At 33.2% G+C, this 19,661-nt stretch overlaps 1 protein-coding gene across 1 annotated transcript; it reads left to right on the forward strand.

Annotated features, from left to right (window-relative positions):
- The first annotated feature begins 3,113 nt into the window (after positions 1-3,113).
- Positions 3,114-15,802, forward strand: LOC140757210 (nose resistant to fluoxetine protein 6). Its single transcript, XM_073092743.1, has 13 exons — positions 3,114-3,582; positions 4,403-4,721; positions 5,138-5,323; positions 5,555-5,634; positions 6,013-6,212; positions 6,395-6,509; positions 7,778-7,992; positions 8,610-8,800; positions 9,346-9,481; positions 12,814-13,000; positions 13,718-13,860; positions 14,182-14,290; positions 15,081-15,802. Exons 1-13 carry the CDS (start codon positions 3,393-3,395, stop codon positions 15,161-15,163), a joined length of 2,154 nt encoding a protein of 717 aa, XP_072948844.1. The 5' UTR covers positions 3,114-3,392; the 3' UTR covers positions 15,164-15,802.
- Positions 15,803-19,661: the final 3,859 nt, after the last annotated feature.

Here is a 19,661-nt window from a genome sequence, read left to right on the forward strand (position 1 = left end):
TTACGCCTTTATATCTACGAGCATAAGATTAAAATTTAAGCTTTTAGCTTTTATCAACTACCTTCTCTTAATATCCCAACAGCTTTCCGGTTATTATTACACTAATTACCGAAAATTATCTCACATTTCGGCAGAGAAGCTGATGAAATTTAATAATTTTAATGGTGGGTTTTGACTAAGAAAAAGATGACAAACCCTTCGAACAAAATATAGAAGTAATAAAAACTTCTATTATTGTCCCACTGCTGGGCACGGGTCTCCTCTCAGAATGAGAAGGATTAAGCCATAGTCCACCGCGCTGGCCAAGGGCGTATTGGTAGACTTCACATACCTTCGAGATTTTTTTTTATAAATCAAGTATGCAGGTTTCCACACGATGTTTTCCTTCACCGTTTTAAAAAATGATAATTAATTTATAATACGCACATAAATTTTAAATCAGAGGTGCGTGCCTGGGATTTGAACCTCGGACCCCTCGATCGAGAGGCCAAGATTCTTAACCACTAGGCTATCGCTGCTTTTTTACCACTAGGCTATCACTGCTTTTTTTAATAAAAACTTAATTATTACGAATCAGGAACACACGTATATCTAAGCTGTACGGTTATTAAATGTTTCAGTGTTGTCATCACGTTATTCTACAGTTTTTGGCTTAGGAAAATAAAATAAAACATCGAGAAGTGAGTAGAAAATTGCCATTTCTGCACACCTAAACTTGAATTTTGAAAATATTTGTTACTTCCATTTTATTTTTTATGGCTTTATGATGGGTGGAGTTTACGTCATACTCATTTCGGACAGGGATTTAATGAGAAAAAAAGTCTTATTTTGCAAAGGGGAAAATGGAAACTGTTCAAGGAAAATATTTTTTCAAAGCATCATTCATTATTTTATCAGTCAGCTAATTTATTGTTATCGTTAATTGGACATGGACGAATCAGCTCTTTTGGTAATTGAGAAATAATCTAAGATCTTATCTACTCGTTACATGTTATGTTATAATATAATTTGGCATTAGAAGTATTTCTATGTTATCAGTGGGTCTTGTATCGAAATGTATTTGACATTTTCATATGGTTATATTCGTGTCATAAAAAATACAAACAGAAAAAACTGTTATTCTTTAAATTAAAAAATATTTTATTTCCCATTTCATAGAAAGATTAGCGAAGAATGACGGAAAAATGACGAATCATTAATTATAAAAAATATATAATTAAAATAGAGTACAAGCCACGTTATTATTTCCAACAATTAGTATTGTCTTCTTATATGCATGTGCGAAAAAAACAAAAGATATAAAGTTTATCAAACTAGGAATTTAAAATAGGTAAAAATATAATGTTATCTTAATGATCCCATTATTACGTTTTGTTTCATCTATCGCTTTAGTTATCAAATCAGAAATAATACTTTAATGCGTTATTGTTCCGAAATTGAATTAAGTGTAATAACTGTGTCAAAGTGGTTTAGCCAAGTTCTGAACACATCGCAAATAAACAATGAACAAATTGAAACTCCTTCAATTGACAATAATACAGTAAAACCCGGTTAAAACGATTTCATAGGGACCCAACCAAAAACGCGTCTTAAGCGAGAAAGTGTTACTTAACCTGCATGTAGTCTACACCTTTAATTATAGTGGCATTAAGCTAGCCCCTTATGTGTTTTGTTTTACCTTAAATATATAAATGTATATTATGTTGGTGTTCTATAAATAAAATAAAAATAAAAAATAAATAAAAGTGTATTAAGCGGGACAAGGAAAATAAGACGTACCTAATAGTATTATGCATTATGTTGTAATTTAATATACTGTAATAAATGATTAAATTAGGCATTTATAAATTACCTTATATACATAGTGTAATTATATTTATGTTATTTAAAGTAATCATTTATTTTGGTTACCTTACCAATAATTAGCAAACGTAACTTTTCTGACCCATCAGAATTGGCACAGGCCAGGGCAGTCAGTATCTCTTTATTTGCTCTACTATGGCAAGTTTCTCCCTTGAAAACATAGGCCAGTTCGTTCGGACAGTTACGAATTAGGCGTATTAAACGGGATGACGAAGAGTATTAAGCCTAAAGAAATGTATGAAAACATATATCAAAATGCAGGGACTGGCGCAAAATGGCGTCTTATGTGAGAAATCGTATTAAACGTGATCGTATTAAGCGGGTTCTACTTTAAAATTGAAAATCAAATGGTTGAACTTATGGAAGCAATTTATATGTGCAATAGTATGTTTACATGTATAACTACATAGCAACACTTATATAATAGTATCTCTCATACACACGCGAGGAGATCCTCGTACGAAAATGAGTCATATGTATATAATATGATGTATTACACATTCCCATTCGAAAAAGTATGCGTAAGGCAGCTTCAGTCAAATAGATAACAGATTTGATATCTATACAATACATTATTTTAAGAATGAAAATAAAAACGTTAATCAGCGTTACAAATATAGCGTCCTTTTGTAAATTACTCAACGCAGATTGATCCAATTAAAAAAAAAATGTTGGAATGAAAAAGGGTCGTCGAATCAGTATCAGCCGACCTTAAAGATACTACCGTCATACTTATTTCTAGTTTGTTGCAATTAGTGTGGTGGAAGGGTATGTTGATATTAATTTGATTTGATGATTTGGGTTTCCAAAGACGATACTGGCCATTAACTATCGGATAGACTTAATCTCATAGATAATCATTTTTGTTCTCCTCGTATTCGTTAGTGGCGGGAAAAAGTGTGAACTTACTACTCGTGGCGAATAATTCAGAAACATATAATATCGCCCATAATTAAGAGTAATAGTAAATAGTAATAATAATATAACTTGCCTGAATAAGTATGGTTATTATAATATATTTACGTCAATTAATATACATAGTATTATCCGGTTCGTTTCTACAATTTGTTGATTCTTGACTGATTGCACAATCGTTAATGCTTGTGTTATCTCTAATAAAACAATCAATAAATATTAATTCTTATAACTGTCTGCATATAGATCTTTTTGACTTACGTGTTTAATAGTTTTATTACTTTTATTTATATGTTATGAAATTATTCGTTGTTATTCTTCACATAGTACTGAAATCCAAAAAACACATCAATAAAATGTACTCTATTTTATAAGAACAGAATTATATTTCAATACTTCGTATGATAAAATTAATGAAGCCATTAATTGGATTTCTAAACTTTTAGTATCCAATTAAATTAATTTTATTTATGAAATAAAAGCATGTCGCAAGCAAAGCCAGGTCTCGAATAGATTAACTGATTATTGTATTGATAAAGATAATTTAAAAGTTAATATCCGTTTGCGAATCACTGATTTGAGCACCAGATTTGTTGTGAACAGGACGCAGGAAAATGGCTCCTTTATATTTATTTATTATATCTCTTTTAGTCAATAAGTTTACAAGTGTAACATCACAAGCACACAATTTTGTTGTGGACAATAGAAGAGCGTTCGATCAAGAATTATATGAAAGTGTGTTGGATGAAGCACAGTGTGATCAGCAGATGCGGTTTCTTTGGAATAATTCTTTAGGATTAGAATGTAAGTATTTTTCATGAATTAATTTATCTGAAATTAACATAAAACGATTGCGGTCCTATCTGATATCAGCCACAGCTGCATTATTATCAGCGACAATTTGTTTAACATGCCTTCTTGTGTAATTTTCTTTCTTTACCACATCCTTCAAACTAAAACACAGTACAACAGAGTTGATATAGTGGCAAGGCTAGGTAAGGTTAGGTTAAGCTTAGCATAGAGGTTGTTTCGGGAGTTACCTCGGATCGGGCGGGAGCCGAAGGCCAGGTGCCAGCTTTGCGACGATTGCCTTGACGAGACAGCACAGCATACGCTTGAGGTGTGTCCTGCGTGGAGTGTGGAGCGCAGCGCGCTCAGCTTTGTATTGGGGGCCAACCTCTCCCTACCGACCGTAGTTCGCGCCATGGCCGTAAGTGACATGTCGTGGCAGGTGGTGCACTCCTTCTGTGAAGCTGTGATGCTTGCGTCACCCTTTCCCCGTCCCATGAGCCTACGGAGGTGGATTCGAGGGAATCCAACTCCAGCGTCAAGGGCTCGAGATGTCATGTGTGCGTTCTGCACAATCATCTTATGAGGGACATCAATGAGTGGGGACCTCCCTCTCGGGACGTCGCCGGCGTTAACACCAGCGCCCAGCTCGTGACCCGGCACCGAGCGTTCAGAGGAACGCCGCAGAGTTTTAGTCGGTAAGAGAAAAATAGGTTAGGCTTGGCGGTAGTACGTTAAATATGCGGTTGTAGACCTTAGGCATTATCTATATAATAATAGAATAGTTATGTTAGCTGCCTATACAATCATTTGCTTACAATATTTTCTTTTACAGTTATTGACGCCAGCGGCAAACTACCAAGTGGTATTTCGGGTCTTCATTTAGCAGATTTAGGAGACTATTACCAATGTCTCGGGATAAACGAGCTTATACAGGAATTGGACATACGAGGGAAGTATTGCACGATCAGGATCCCTCTAGACCAAGATATAATTATAAGACCAGAGTTGCCCGAAATTCCTGGCTTACCAGAATTACCAGAGCTACCATGGCCTCGACCACCTAACCAAACCGTGGAAGAATTAAAACAATACATGGGTATTAGGCGATGGGCACATATGATTGTAGGAGCTGGAGAACCAGTGGATGCAAGGTAGATACTAACACTGGCCTCTAAGTAAAATTAATCGTGTTGTATTAAATATTTTAGTACTGTCAGAATGAGCTGGCGTAATATTAAAAATCAGTTGTTGAATTATTTCAAAATCTATACTAGACTTAAATTTTACTAGTTAGATTTTTGCAATTGCTAGTTTTAAAATGTAGGTACTATTAATTATCGATATATTTAACTATTGAGTTTTCTTCGTATCTTAAATTATTTTTCATTGTTTACTTAAGATAAATATTTACACTTAAGTTATTACTCCACAAGTACTCGATATCACTTACAAGTATGTGATTTTAATAGTTTATTGCCAATAGTTTCGAGTAATCAGCTACAGTATGTCAAACAAAAATGTCTAATACGCACGTTTTTAAAGTTCAATTATTTTCCTCTTTCCGTAGGATCTTTCCCGTATTCTCCATAGCCTCGGGGTTTACACTCGGGGTGTGCGTACCCAGAGTGTGCACCCCAACGCAGGCAGTCAACTTCTTCCAGGATAGAGTTCGGTTCCTCAATTTCACCTTCACCGAGTATTATTGTAGACTGCCGAATGATAAGCCCTTTTCACCTGCTGACTACGTTGCTATGTAAGTATCTCAAATTGGTAGTTTTGTTTAAATTCGCAAAATTTATTGTAGTATCAGGATAATCTGTGATATGGAATGATCGTTAGTTACTAAAGCCAAGGAAGTCATAGATACCTGGAATTCTTTTAAATTTGCACATTAACTTTTAAAAACTTAACTTAAAATATTTGGCAAAACTTTTTGTGTATATTGAAACTACCTAAAAATTATCATGTTTTATTTTATTTTCAGGGTAGTATTTTCGTTATTGGCGTTGATAATAATTATCAGCACTTCTTACGACATGTGCCAATTGCTTGTACTCAAACGAGGTAAGTGTTTTGCACGTACTACTTAAATCTAAAACAAATAAGTTCATTCAACCCAAACTATCCAAAACAAAAGTAAGATTTATTTTATGAAAGATATCTTAAGGCGATAGAACCCTTCGTGGTTTGATTTTTGAGGCAGCAGTGTTAAGCTCTGTTATGTTGTGATCTAGAGGCTTGGGTCTTAGGGTCATAAGTTGTGATAGATCTGTGGCCGACCTCAGATAGGGCTCTAATGCTAGCGAAGGTTGATAAAGATCTGATGATAAGTACAGTCTATTGATTCTTATATTTTATAAAAAGTAAAGTAATAAGTGTGAAATGTAAAGTAAAAGTATAAAGTGTGATTCTGAGAGTTTATAATTCATGCTTCTGTTTCAGATTCATCGGAAGTCAATACTCTTTACCGTTCCTTCTCGGTCTACACTAACACCCGCCGATTCCTCACTTTCAACTCTGGACCCGGAACCCTGGAATGCGTGGACGGCATCAGAGCCATCTCAATGTTGTGGGTCATCGTGGGACATACCTACGGGATGACATTATTGGCTTTTCTTCACAACTTGAGAGATACTCTTGCGGTATTAAATTCTCTTTTATGAATCATTATTTTGCAATCTTTAATACATTTCAATTGTTTTACTTTATTTGTGTTTCATTGTATCATTCTTCATCGTGACTTTCAGATTTAGATGGTTAGCGATATTTTTGGATATTTCTATGTTGCAATCTATACAAGTATTAATTGTTATTTATTTTACAGTGGATCAGTGCATTTTCATCTGCATGGGTAAATTCTGCGCCAATCACAGTAGACACTTTCTTCATGTTAAGTGGGATTCTCTGTGTTTACAGCACAATCGGAAAAATCGGTAGAAGTAAGTAGCTTCCACAAACATTTTATAATACATTTCTTTCACGTCATCACGTTTAATATCAAAATATAAATTGTGTTAAATATTGTTGCTACGATATTTGTATCATTATAAAAATTACTGCAAACAATACCGATCATAATAAAGAAAATTATTTCTCTGTAAGTTATAAATATAGGGATTGAAATTTGTGTAATTTTACACAACAAAATTCCAACTTAATCCATAAAATTATTCGCGCAATGAAGTCATTATTCGATATATTTCGTGTCGAAAACGTTCATCAGGATATTTGGATAAATGAATTTTCGATTTAAATTGTTATTCGCACTGTGAAAATAAATTTAAGTTGTTTGTGTTATATCGACAGCAGATTAAATTAAAATATAATGAATTGTAACGGTGTTTTTTTAACATAATACTGCATTTGCATTTTTATGTTATTGTTATTTATTGAATTTATTCTTGTTCATTGATTGACACGATTCTAATTATTTTTTATTGTTAAAATAAACTGATGTCAAATATTTCACCAAAATCAGATTAGATTTAGAAGATTGACCATCAATCAATATTCTTTTGAACTCTTCAGATCTTGAATGATCATCTGTATCTTTTTAAAGCGTCTTCTTTCCCAATCACGTATTTTTTGTATTGTTGTTATCTTTTAATTTCAAATAACATAAAAATAATGTGATTTCGTCTTTTAGTATCAGCGATGATATACTTATAATTATGATAACCGGCAAATATCATATGAATCACAAATGATAAACATTCGTTAATTCGTCATACAATATGTTGGCAAGCAAAATTTATCGCTTGACGGCTGCTATATATCGGTCATTAAAATAACAATATTTATGAATCAATTAAAAGCGTAGAAAAAAAGGGCTTGTATTTTTTTTTTTCTTTTTAGGGTTCCGTATTTCAATAATATAGAAGTAGCAAATGAGCATGCTATCCACCCGATGGTAAGCGTGGTTACTACTATGGGTATCTATGGGTATCTGTATTCAACCCCCGATAAGTTAGGATTCCTACCCGAAGTTAGCAACAGGCACTTATGCTTGGGACTAAGCTGGGAAGTCTCGGAAATGTATGTTTCCAAATGGAATGTAGTAATCGACATCCTTGAAACCAGAATACATCGTTGAACACTGCTGTAATACCGTAGAAATACGTTTTCGTTCTCTTTAAATTTATTTAAAATCATTGTGCTCGTCTTTACTATACAAAAAATATCAAATTAAGCTAATCTCTTATTCCAGATCGCTTCTTCCGGTCGCTTCATCTATTTTACCTGAACCGTCTGCTTCGGATGTTCCCTTTACTGGCAGCGGTGATACTCCTTCAAGCGTCAGTGTTTCTGCATTTATCTGATGGGCCATTCTGGCAGAATGTGGCACAAGCCACGATGTCCTGCAGGTACTACTGGTGGTCCGCTCTACTTCACGTTCAGAACTATGTCAACCCCTTGGAGCTGGTAAGATTTTAAAAATAAGTCAGTAGTCAAAGAAACTCCATTAATATTTTGCCACTGGACGTGTATTAAAAATCAACCTACTAAGATACCAAAAATACGTAAAATTATGCGTGGATTACGTTGAGCCGTTTATCTTTCTTTTACTACTACTCCAAATACTTATCTTTTTAAATGTGATTTGTATTATTGTCATGAAACAATTGAAGTCACCGTTACGTTCTTGTTTTTGACTTTGTTATTATTGGATGATTCACACATAAATGAATGCATATTATAAATAATATCATCAATTTTGGCGTAAGTCCTTATACATCTTTTTATTATAATACGCTTGTAATAAAGTAATCATTCGAATTATTTTTTTATAATGATACAATTTTCGTCTAATAAAATGTTTAATAGAAAATATGCGGGCTGATCATTGTCGATCAAACTAATCTAAGGGATACTGATATCAAAGAGTTAACTACAGTTGTTTATATTTCAGTCAACTAACTTAATAAATTAGAATTGCAGTTAGACACTTAACTGGATTATAAAATAAATCACACTCTTTGAAATATTAATGAAAGTGCACGTTGTGAAGAGATGCTCATATTATATATTTTTTGTTACAGTGTCTATATCAAACATGGTACCTCTCGGTGGACATACAGATGTACATAATCTGCCCTATCGTCCTCTTCTGGTTGTTCGGTCGCAGCCTCTTCGCGTGGTGCGCTCTCGCCACCATCACCGTCCTCTCTCTCGTGGCCACTACCACCTACAGCTTCATTTTCAATTTCTCCGCTTCTTTAAATAATCCCAGGTGATTATTTTTAGTTTGTAATACAAATAATTGTTCTTTGAGGTAAACATCAAATTAAAATTAAACTTTTCCGTTGCTGACAAAGAATTATGTCTGTTCTTATCTTAATATATACATCTGTCAAACATCACAACTATTTCGATACGAGTACAGTGTAATGAGCGTAGATACAAACTTTTTGATTAATATTATAGGACATACTAAACTAATGTACTAAATTGCCCGTTCTATTAAAATTCCCACATCTATATATTCTTTTTTAATTGAGATTCTTACGGTTACTGGATCTAGGACGGTGCCAATATTTCTAGACCGGAGTGCATGTAACCAATAAATATCTTCTATATTCTAAAAAACCGTTTGAAGTCACAAGATCTATCTATTAGTTTAAGCAATGTTATAAGTAGTTACTGTTTTTGGTTAAGTGCAACACCTAAAGCGCGCACAGGAGGGGGGAAATCCTCATCAGTATCATCAATTAATTGTGGACTTACTGACTCTTCAAAACGAAAACATTTACCATAAATATTCTTTGTTATTTCCAGTCGTCTTCTTGAATTTAACGACTACCTGAAGACTTACTACGTGAACACGCTGACACGAGCCGCGCCTTTCTGTATTGGCATGATCTACGGGTACTTACTGAATCGTTATAGAGGAAGCAAGATAAGGATTCCTAAGGTTAGTGCAGCCTGCAACCCCTCGTTCCCTATTCTGGATAACTGATCCTATAATTGCAGTATACTCCTCTGCGTTATTCTAAGTTGAATAGGTGCACCTAAAATCACATACCTATGTGTTAGTACCCAAGTAGGTTCACTTTTTAAGATGCATAAATAATTCTAATAATCCTTCATTATTTACGAATAATGAATGCTACTTTCTTGAATGAATTCTTCTTTATGTGATACGTCACATAAAGAAGAATTTGAAAAAAAATGTTATTCATAGAGAACAATTTACATTTAAAACAAATTGATATTTTCGGTAAAAAAAGGAAACCTTTTGGTTCTCTAGAAAATATATTGGGTCGTTCGGAAAGTCATTTCGTTTTTTCCCGATAGAGGATTTAATTGTATTTTTTCACAGCTAACTTCACACTTAAGTCGCATTGTCATTATATGTTTTACAGCTGATATAGCAAGGCTTGTGTGAGAATAAGTTCAATTGATTTTTAACCGACTTCGAAAAAGGAGGAGGTTACTCAATTCGACCGTATATATTTTTTTTTTTTTTTTTTTTTTTTTTTTTTATGTTTGTTCGGCGATTTTTTCGCGATGCCGCGACCGATCGACATGATTCATACACCATTGTATGCGGCTAGTTTCACAGGGGGTCCCATTTCGAAGAAATTTGAAAATTTCCGCCAGTTATCCCAGAAAATTGGAAAAACCCGATTTCATATAAACTTGAATAAGTCGAGTATTTCTTAACCAATTTTAATTTTCTTTTTTTCATATGAAAGGGTGTTTCGTTGCGGTACTTTCCTACCTTAACATTAGTACGCTCTGATGATTAGAATTTAAGTTATGGGGTGGAACTCATCATCACTACCCCTGCTTTTTACATATTTTATGACAACTTACCTTCTGCCCACTCAATTCTCATGAAACTTAAAATGAACATTGAGTGTCTAGGTTATCATGATATGATGGAAAATTTTACCTTCAACTCTTCAACCCTGGTAATGCAGAAGTGCCTCCTGCCTCAACCATACAAGTTAGGCATTTGGAACTTATGGATATTTAATAAAGTCGATAAGTTGAGATATATGATGGAAAATTTGACCTTCCACTCTTCAACTCTGATAATGCAGAGGTGCATCCTGCCTCAGCCATACAAGTTAGGCATTTGATGCTTATGAATATTCAATAAGGTTGATAGGTAGAGATATATGATGGAAAATTTGACCTTCTACTCTTCAACTCTGATAATGCAGAAGTGCCTCCTGCCACAACCATACAACTTAGGCATTTGGAGCTTACGAATATATGATAAGGTCTTTGAGTAGAGACATATGATGGAAGATATGACCTTCAATTCTTCAATCCTGATGATGCAGAGGTTCTTCCCATGTAAAGTATATAGATTAGACATTTGTTGTAATGAAGTAGCTAGACAGAGATATATGATGAAAAATTTGACCATCAACTCCTTTTTCTTTTCTTAACTATTGAATTAAGGTAAATTGGACCGGTTCACTCGCAGAGTTTTACCACCTAGTTTGATTTATTTACTTATCTGTTCCTACCTAACCTAGCCAATAATTAGTATCTCATAAAGCTTCGCCTATAGTGTTTCGTATTGAATTGGTTAGGTTAGGTTGGAACATATAAGACAATATAAAACTAAGCGAGAAGGGCGCGGCAGCGCCCTGCGAGCGGGTGGGTCCAATCCGTATCTATTCAGACCTTACCTTTATTCATGATTACATTTGTACAATTTTACATAATATTAATACAAACGTTAGCATATCATCACTAAAAAGGGTGAAAAAAAAAATTTTAACAAAAAAATAAAACCGACTTCTATGTCACTACAAAGTAAAAAATAATTGAAATAAATGTTGGTTTAGTACAAATTTCTGAAGTCGGCGCACATATTGGACACGCTGTTATCAAACGAAATATATTGAGCGCCGACTTCAGAAATATGTACTAAACCAACATTTATTTCAATTATTTTTTACTTTGTAGTGACATAGAAGTCGGTTTTATTTTTTTGTTAAAATTTTTTTATGCAATAGTTTTTGGTGGGTGCCCTTTTAAATATGGAGAGCAATAAGCTGCACTTTCGTCATATTTTACTTTTTTACTATAGAAAAGGTAAAAATACTGTTCAAGTCAGAAAAAAATAACTAAGGGGTATGGAGAAGATGTGCTGTCAGTACGCCAGTGGCAGAACTGGTGTACAAAATTTAGATCCAGTAATTTTGAAGTCGAAGATGCACCACGTTCTGGTAGGCCGATTAAGGCTGATAAAGGCATTAGTTAATGCAAACCGGCCAATAACAATACGTAAGATCGGTTAGAGTTTAAATTTATGGAAATAAACAGTTTGTGACCACTTGAAAGGCCTGGATATAAGCTTGAAGTTCGATATATGGTTCCCCGATTTCTCACGATGAAAAAATTGCGTCGTCGCGTTGACGTCTATGACCTGCTAAGGCCTGGATTTAAGGTTGAAGTTCGATATATGAGTCCCCCGATTTCTCACGATGAAAAATTTGCGTCGTCGCGTCGACGTCTATGATCTGCTCCCGAAACGTCACGAAAATGATCCATTTTTGAAGCGAATAAGTTACTCTACCACACCTACCATATTCTCCAGATCTGGCGCCTTCCGATTATTATTTTTTTCCGATCACTGCAATATTTTTTGGACAGTAAAATCTTTACTTGAAATAAAGAGGTCAAAAATCACCTGCAACAGTTTTTTGCAAGAATCGACCAAACAAATGAAGAACGTGGAATCATGCTCCTACCAGAAAGATGGCTTAAGGTGTTGGGCCAAAATGGCCAATATATAATTTTATAAAATATTTATTCATTATAAGAAAATTATCTTTCATTTTCACAAAAATAGACGAAATGACTTTCCGAACAACCCAATATTTATCGATCTACAGAAAATATAATCATGTGGTCTAATTTTGTATTCTGTTAAAGGTATGAATTTGATTTGTTAGCTTTTGACGTCAGCTTATATTGTGCTGAACTAGATTTCTGTTTGGAGTCTAAATTTATGATTTTGACATTGACGAAGGTTTTGATATTTGGAGTAAGAAATGCCGTCACAGTCTTAGCCAATGTAACAGAGGCGGAATAAAATATTTACCAACAAAATTCAGGAGCTTTTATTTTGTGTTCATACTGTAACGCACCTTAATTATTGCTTAACTTTTAAAATGTGCTGCAAATATCAACTTTCAACATTCATTTCACTTCTCATTCCATCACATTTCATTCCTTTTAAGAATTTTCTGGAATCATAAGTACTTTTATCTTCTTCAGATCTACGTAGCCATCCTCTGGGCGATGGCATTTATAATGATGGCATTCTGTGTGATCTCAATCTACCCTGTGAGTCAGACGGACCACACGGGGCAGACCTTCGATAACTTCCTCAACGCGTACATGCGCGCTATCTGGGCCAGCGCTGTTGGCTGGCTGATATTCGCTTGCGTACATGGTTATGGAGGTAAGTTTACTAATATAAATGTAGCAACCGAGTATGCAATCTACCTGATGGTAAGTAATCGACCCCAGATAAGACTAAAGTCCCACCTGAGGTGGACCAATGATGCCACCGGACCACAAATATTTCTGTCACCTTAATCGTAATTAAGAACGAAAAGAAAGAAAGAAAAAATAAATACACAATAAGTACAGAAACGCTGGGAACCAAACCAAGTGCCTGAATTTGTTCAAGTGAGATATACAAGCGTACTAAGAATTCTATCTCGTTTTATAGAATTTCTCGCTCTCCAAGTTAGTGCTCATGGATAGAAATGCACCTATGGCCGGCCCCAGATGTGACTTGAGTCTATCCACGTGCGGCAGTTGCCACTTATATGCGAACCTATATATATGTGAACCTTGGAAGCGAACTTTTGATAATTCAATATTTAAAAAATAACCTTACTTATAGGCAGACTGCCTATATAGGTGATATAACTACAGTCACTACTATAACGTCAATTAATCAGTTTGTCCAAATATTTCCTACCAAAGACCGAAAAATGAGAATATCTTTTTTAATAACATTCTATTCAATGTTTTGTCTTCCAAAATCCGATATTTTTACAATTTTTATCTACTCGAAATTGACAAATTTTGATTTTTGGTAGCCTGAAATTAAACATATCGATTAGGTATTAATAACGGGTGATGATTTTTGGAATGTACTTTCTTTCAGGTCCCATCAACTGGTTTCTGTCTCTCCAAGTGTGGAAGCTTCCATCGCGTCTTTCTTACGCGGTGTATCTCATTCACTTGCCTATTATAATCCTCGCGAATGGTACCTGGGTGAAAACACACTACTTCAGTAACGGAGATGCGGTACGTTCTATGTTACTTAATTAAACTAAACTAATAATAATGGTTCTGTAATTAATTCTGTGATGAATAAAGTAATTCTGTGATCTGCGATTTAAGTAGACGGAGTATTTTATTAAATCTTCAGTAATTATTGAATTCTTCTATTACATAAAAATACTTAAAATACTGATATTGGGTAATATTCCTGAGCAATTAAAATTGTGGCAATACTTTATTTGTATAAGTGTGAAGTTAATAATACTAATAATGAAGTAAAACATAACTAAAAATATATAATTACAAAGGAGAATTTGGAAAATAATATCGTATTTATTGTTTTAGATGTTCCGGTATATGTCTGAAATTGGATATTCATTTATAGCTGCCTTTATCCTTTGCATCGCCATTGACGCACCTTTCTCGACTTTGCAAAAATTACTTTTTGGAGGAGGTATGATTTTTCACTCACAATAAAATATTGCAATGAGACGTGCAAAAGTTGAATATAAATAGTCTTTATTGTACATAAACTAATAGATAACAAACAATAACACACATAATACATATAAGATACAACAGGCAGCCTTATCACGAAAATATAGATCTCTTCCAGACAACCATGGAGTTGTTGGAAGAAAAGATTTCAGAACCTAGAAATGATATGAGTGTACAAAAGTTTCTTTGAAAGTCGCTTTAAGGTTATAGAACTGCAAATAATAATTATTTTTATAAATATTTGCAATATTTCAAACAAATGATGTTTGTTAACTATCTGTGTTTATTTTGTAAACATAAATGTCTAGATATAAGGAGATATTTGCACCGTGATAGGAGCTATCATGTCATAAATTACTAAGTAATATCATAATGATAAGAAAGTCAAGTTAAATAATTATAAGACTCCAAATATGGAAATTTTCACACGTAAAGATTATGTTGATAGGAAAAGTTTTTGTACAACGTGATAAGTAAAACATTTTTTTGACTGCGGAGGGCTGTTGTTCTTGTGTGTATGTGTGTGTGTGTTATTCTTTGCCACACCCTGCATTCCTAATGGTTTGACAGACTTTAACATCATATAAGCGGTCAGACATAGATTCACTTAAATTGGAGACTGACATACCTACAACATTACTTTTCTTTTCAGTTTATTAGTTTAAATCAGACGGATTCTTAGTTTTTATAATATTTATTAGTTGAGAAACGTTTTCTTACTAACACTGTTTTATTATGTATTTCAGGCAAGAAACAAGCAAGGAAACCACAAACAGAATCCCGGACGAGCATTGTCGGTGACAATAAACTAATAAGGACTGCGCTGTGAACAAACATATCATAGAAGAAATATCAAGATCTTTGAAGAAAATATGAATTGTAGATAGATATTTTACTAAGTTCATTCAATTCAATCTATTCAGTTTTTGCCTACCATAGATCGAAACTTTACAAGTCTACATATGGAGAAATTGACAAATATTGATCTTTGCTAGTCAACACATTGGAAAGATTAATTATTAACCACGGGCGTAACTTGAAATGTTATTGATGACGTAAATAATAAGAGACTGAATATAGTAGTCCTGCTCTGTAAAATATCAATTGAAATCGAATCTCGACATAGTTATTACAATCTCGATTGTTCTAAGGCAACTAAAAGTAAGAAAAGAAAATTTGCGTTTTAACAACGATAGAACTAGAATTAATTCGAAACGTTCGTTCATTTCACCATCCTTTCTCGTATGGGGCGGATTCAGCTTTTAAGACTGTAAACAATGTTACAGAATAGCATCTTAATATAATAAATAATTTTATAAAAGACATAGGCAAGCAATGTAAAATATTCAATTATGTTATTTCATCATACTTTTCGTTGAGGTATGGTAGTAATACTATATTGTAGCATATTTCCAATTACTAATAATTTCTAATTTAGTTGAGTACATGATAAAAAATATTATCCTTTATATCAATAAAACTTTGAATTTTGAATCATATTATTATAGTATAATATATAATGGAAAGGTAAAATAAGGTATAATTTAAATGAAAGTATAATAATAAGTTGTGTGCATTTAATTTCTAATGCATTATTTGATAAATTATGTTTATTTAGCAGCTATAGAAAAAAATATTTAATATATTTTATTGAACTAAAAACTTAGCTCTTACATCAATATTAATATACTGCATATTAAAAAAAGTAAAATAAGTATGTCAAGTTAAATATTGTTATCAGTACATTTAGTGCATGTAATTAAAACCATCACATGGAAATATAATTAGAAGTAAAATTTTTCCTAAGTCGGAAATGTCTACTGTTATAAAAAACTGCTAGTGTGCTGTGTTCGTAAGTTGAATAAAATGAAATGGTTAAAATTTGAGGTTTGTTTTATTTTCTCTTTATGTATGTATATAGTTAATTTAAGATTATAAACATAATAATTGCATTATTGTGTTCTTATGAACACTCATATATTAGCTTCCTACACAATATTGTTATAGTCACATGTTCTACCTCTAGAAGTACATGGCTGAATATAAATAATAATAAATACTGCAAAAGTCATGGTCTAAGCGTTGGTTTATTTATATCAGCACAATGTCGCACTAAAATAATCAATTGTATAAAAATGTAAACGAGTACATTCACATGACTGTTTGCCGTACTTTTACATAACCTAAATCTAAAAGACAATATCACTAAGTGTTTGTTCGTGACAAACACGCCTACATATTTATTTAAGTAATGACGATGCAGACGTAACATTTAATCTATTTTTCGATAATTTAAATATGTGCGTAATGATGTATGTATTAATAATTACTCAAACACAAAATTAAATGCCTATTGTTCGTTTTTAAAACACTTTCAACTTTTGATTTTAGGGTCAATTAAGTGAACTGATGAAAAAACGATATAATAAACAAAGTAGTTGTTTACAATTCAAAACCGCAAGAAGGTACCTTGCTGTATCCCAGTGTTAAGATCACTCTACTAACACCTGTTTATATTCAAGCTATCCATTTCTTAACCACCACAGATCGAAATTTGGCCTTGTCTAGTATGAATAAATTATTTAGTGTTGATCTTTGGTAGGCAAAGCACTGGATAGATTTAATATCAATAACGGATGTTAGAGTTTTTCATCTTCGGGCACACTGATTGCTGACGGCCGCGAAGATATGATAAAAATCACTTATTGAAAGATTTATGTCGGTAATGAACTCTAAATTGTTTGTTCATATTCACATCTAATGACATCAATTTTAAAACTTAATAGTTGCCGATATAGAGACTCATAATAAACGATATACACAGCATTTGCTGGAATTGTATTTACAATTCCAAACAGAGCTTAAAATCTTAATTTTAAATACTGAAGCACTTATAATTTAAAATTAGTGCAGTCGTAAGTTAAATGGAAACTTAACGTCGAGTGAAAGTAAACAGAAGTAAAAGTTAACAAAAGTCATATTCAGTAGTAAAGAATATTTTAGAACTGTAAAGGAACAAAACTTGAAACTTCATCCTTAAAAAGTAAAAAAGTTGAATTGATAACTAGTATTCGTCTCGTCGATACGAAGTTCCCACGGGAAATTTTCAATTGATTTTTCTACTTCGACTACAGTGCTGCACTAGGATTCAATAATTTTAACTGACTTATATTTTTAATCAACTCTCCTGGGTGCTCCTCTCCTTTTCTCGTACTTTTAATAAAATTTAAATATATATTCGATATGTTATTTGTATTATTTCATAAGTAACATTAGAATAAAGAAGTGTTGATATAACGCTCTAAAACTGATCAAACAACTATTTAAATGTCAGTATGGTTCACTCCAATATATTTTCTATTTGAGTACAAAAAAAAATACAGCCGTTACTAAAATTTCCGATTTGACTATTTCATTTAAATATAGTTCGATCAGTGAATAAATATCTCGATAGTGAATAAAAATCATTGTTGAAAATTTGAAGACGTTTTTTTAAAGCGTATCACTAGCTACGACAAAAAATCTGTTGAGAAACATATAAAAGAGAAAAAGGTACTGAACCGTTTTGTCTTTGCTTATTTATTTAACGTTATTCAAGATAAAATTTAGGAAAACTTCCCTAGAGATTTCCAATACAGACTCTTCTCAGATCCCAATAATTGAATTTCACCAAACTATTTTTAGGATATAAAGAGTAAAATCCTTGGAATTTTATGTTAGAGCGGACATTGCATTCAAGATGACATTGAAAGCTGGAATTTTTAATAAAAGTTATACGTTGTATTGTATGTTGTTACACGTCTTGATACCTATTTAGTACAATATGACGACGATGTCTCTGGCGCACTGGAAAGTCACATAAAGAATCCCAAAATCATCTTTTACAATGCAGTTTAAGGCTCCTTTAATGGAAAAGATAAATTTATTTAGGATTATTGCTAATAATAAGGTATTGCTATACCATACTATAGTTTTCTATTGAATTATGATGTTAAAAAGTTGCTACTATTTTTAGGGTTTCGTACCAAAAGTATAAGATGGCAATCCTATTATTACTAAGCCTACTTTTTCTTTCCAGCTGTTCATTTGTGCACAGTGCACATGATCCGTATCTTGGGGCGTAGTAGATAAATACTTGAAATTGTACAAAGTGTGTATTACTATGGGCGTTATAACAAAAAAAGAAATAAAAAAATTGAAAATATATGCATTTTTTCAGCACTTTCAATTAGTCTATTAAACAGTTATAAGTAGAAAATTCAAATTTCTACACTGCATTTACTGTATGGCTGCTATGATAACTTAAAAAAATTAGAAGACTTGAAAAATGAGTGCAATAATATTCCTATACTACTCCTACCTACTCCTTAGCAGACGAGCATGCAGTCCACCTGATGGTAAGTGGGTACTGCCGCCCATGGACACCTGTAATTAACCCCAGATAGGATTAGATATTTCTACGTGAGGTCGGCCACACATGCGCTGCTACCCCTGAGGACTAAGCTGGAACACCTCGTAAGAGTATCTCTCCCTTCCCACACCCTTCAAACCAGAACACAGCAGCCCTTAACGCTGCTGTTATTAGCCAGAAATTGGTGTGGCGGTGGTGCCGCCGGAGTCGAACTACAAAGAGTTCTACCACCTTCAAACCCTCCTCTCCTACCCTATGTTTGCAAGTTCGATTACACTTAGCCAATTATTTCTAGTACTATCTAGAAAATCATAACGACTCTTTTGTAAATACGGAAGCAAAATAGTTAAACTAGATAAGATTTTCATTAGAGAAGAATAAGATAGGAACACGGAGGAAATCCTTATTGCAAACAATCGTTAGTACGACGGGAAGTTCGTTAATATAATTGACCAAACAAACAAAGATAAAGTATGATTTAATACAATTATTGCATGCGGATAACCTACAAGTTTGTAAAATAATTTAACGGTCTGTATCGAAGGCTTTGAACATTGGAATAGATAATAAAAATATATATTCGATAGGAATCCTTAAACAGTAGAGAAACATGAAAATGAGAGTAGTAATTAATAGTTAGGTTAGGTTAGGTTTCTGCTGAAAGGTTTCATAAAGTAAAAAACGAGAGAAATTTCATTCAGACCTTAGGAGAGCGCTCTATACGCGGCTGTAATCGCTAACCATCAATTGATCTGAATGCTAGTTTGTTACCATTTCAAGTAAAAATATGAATCAGAGTATTATCTTTGCTCCACGAATTTGTCATAACTTTATCTAGCTAATTATGACATTTTTGCTCGTGTTTTCAACAAACAGTCAGATGAACGATGAGCTTTATTATTTGCGTCTATTCTAT

This window comes from Epargyreus clarus, unplaced genomic scaffold (assembly GCF_041222505.1).
Source record: "Epargyreus clarus isolate Ecla_fem2 unplaced genomic scaffold, WU_Ecla_fem_2.2 ptg000004l, whole genome shotgun sequence".
In the NCBI taxonomy this organism is placed as follows: domain Eukaryota; kingdom Metazoa; phylum Arthropoda; class Insecta; order Lepidoptera; family Hesperiidae; genus Epargyreus; species Epargyreus clarus.

Excerpts from the sequence above, each read along its gene's own strand:
- LOC140757210 (XM_073092743.1), top strand. The coding sequence starts at position 3,393 with ATGGCTCCTTTATATTTATTTATTATATCTCTTTTAGTCAATAAGTTT. Across the intron at positions 5,635-6,012 it reads ATTGCTTGTACTCAAACGAG|ATTCATCGGAAGTCAATACT; the intron begins GTAAGTGTTTTG and ends CTTCTGTTTCAG. Across the intron at positions 13,001-13,717 it reads TTGCGTACATGGTTATGGAG|GTCCCATCAACTGGTTTCTG; the intron begins GTAAGTTTACTA and ends ACTTTCTTTCAG.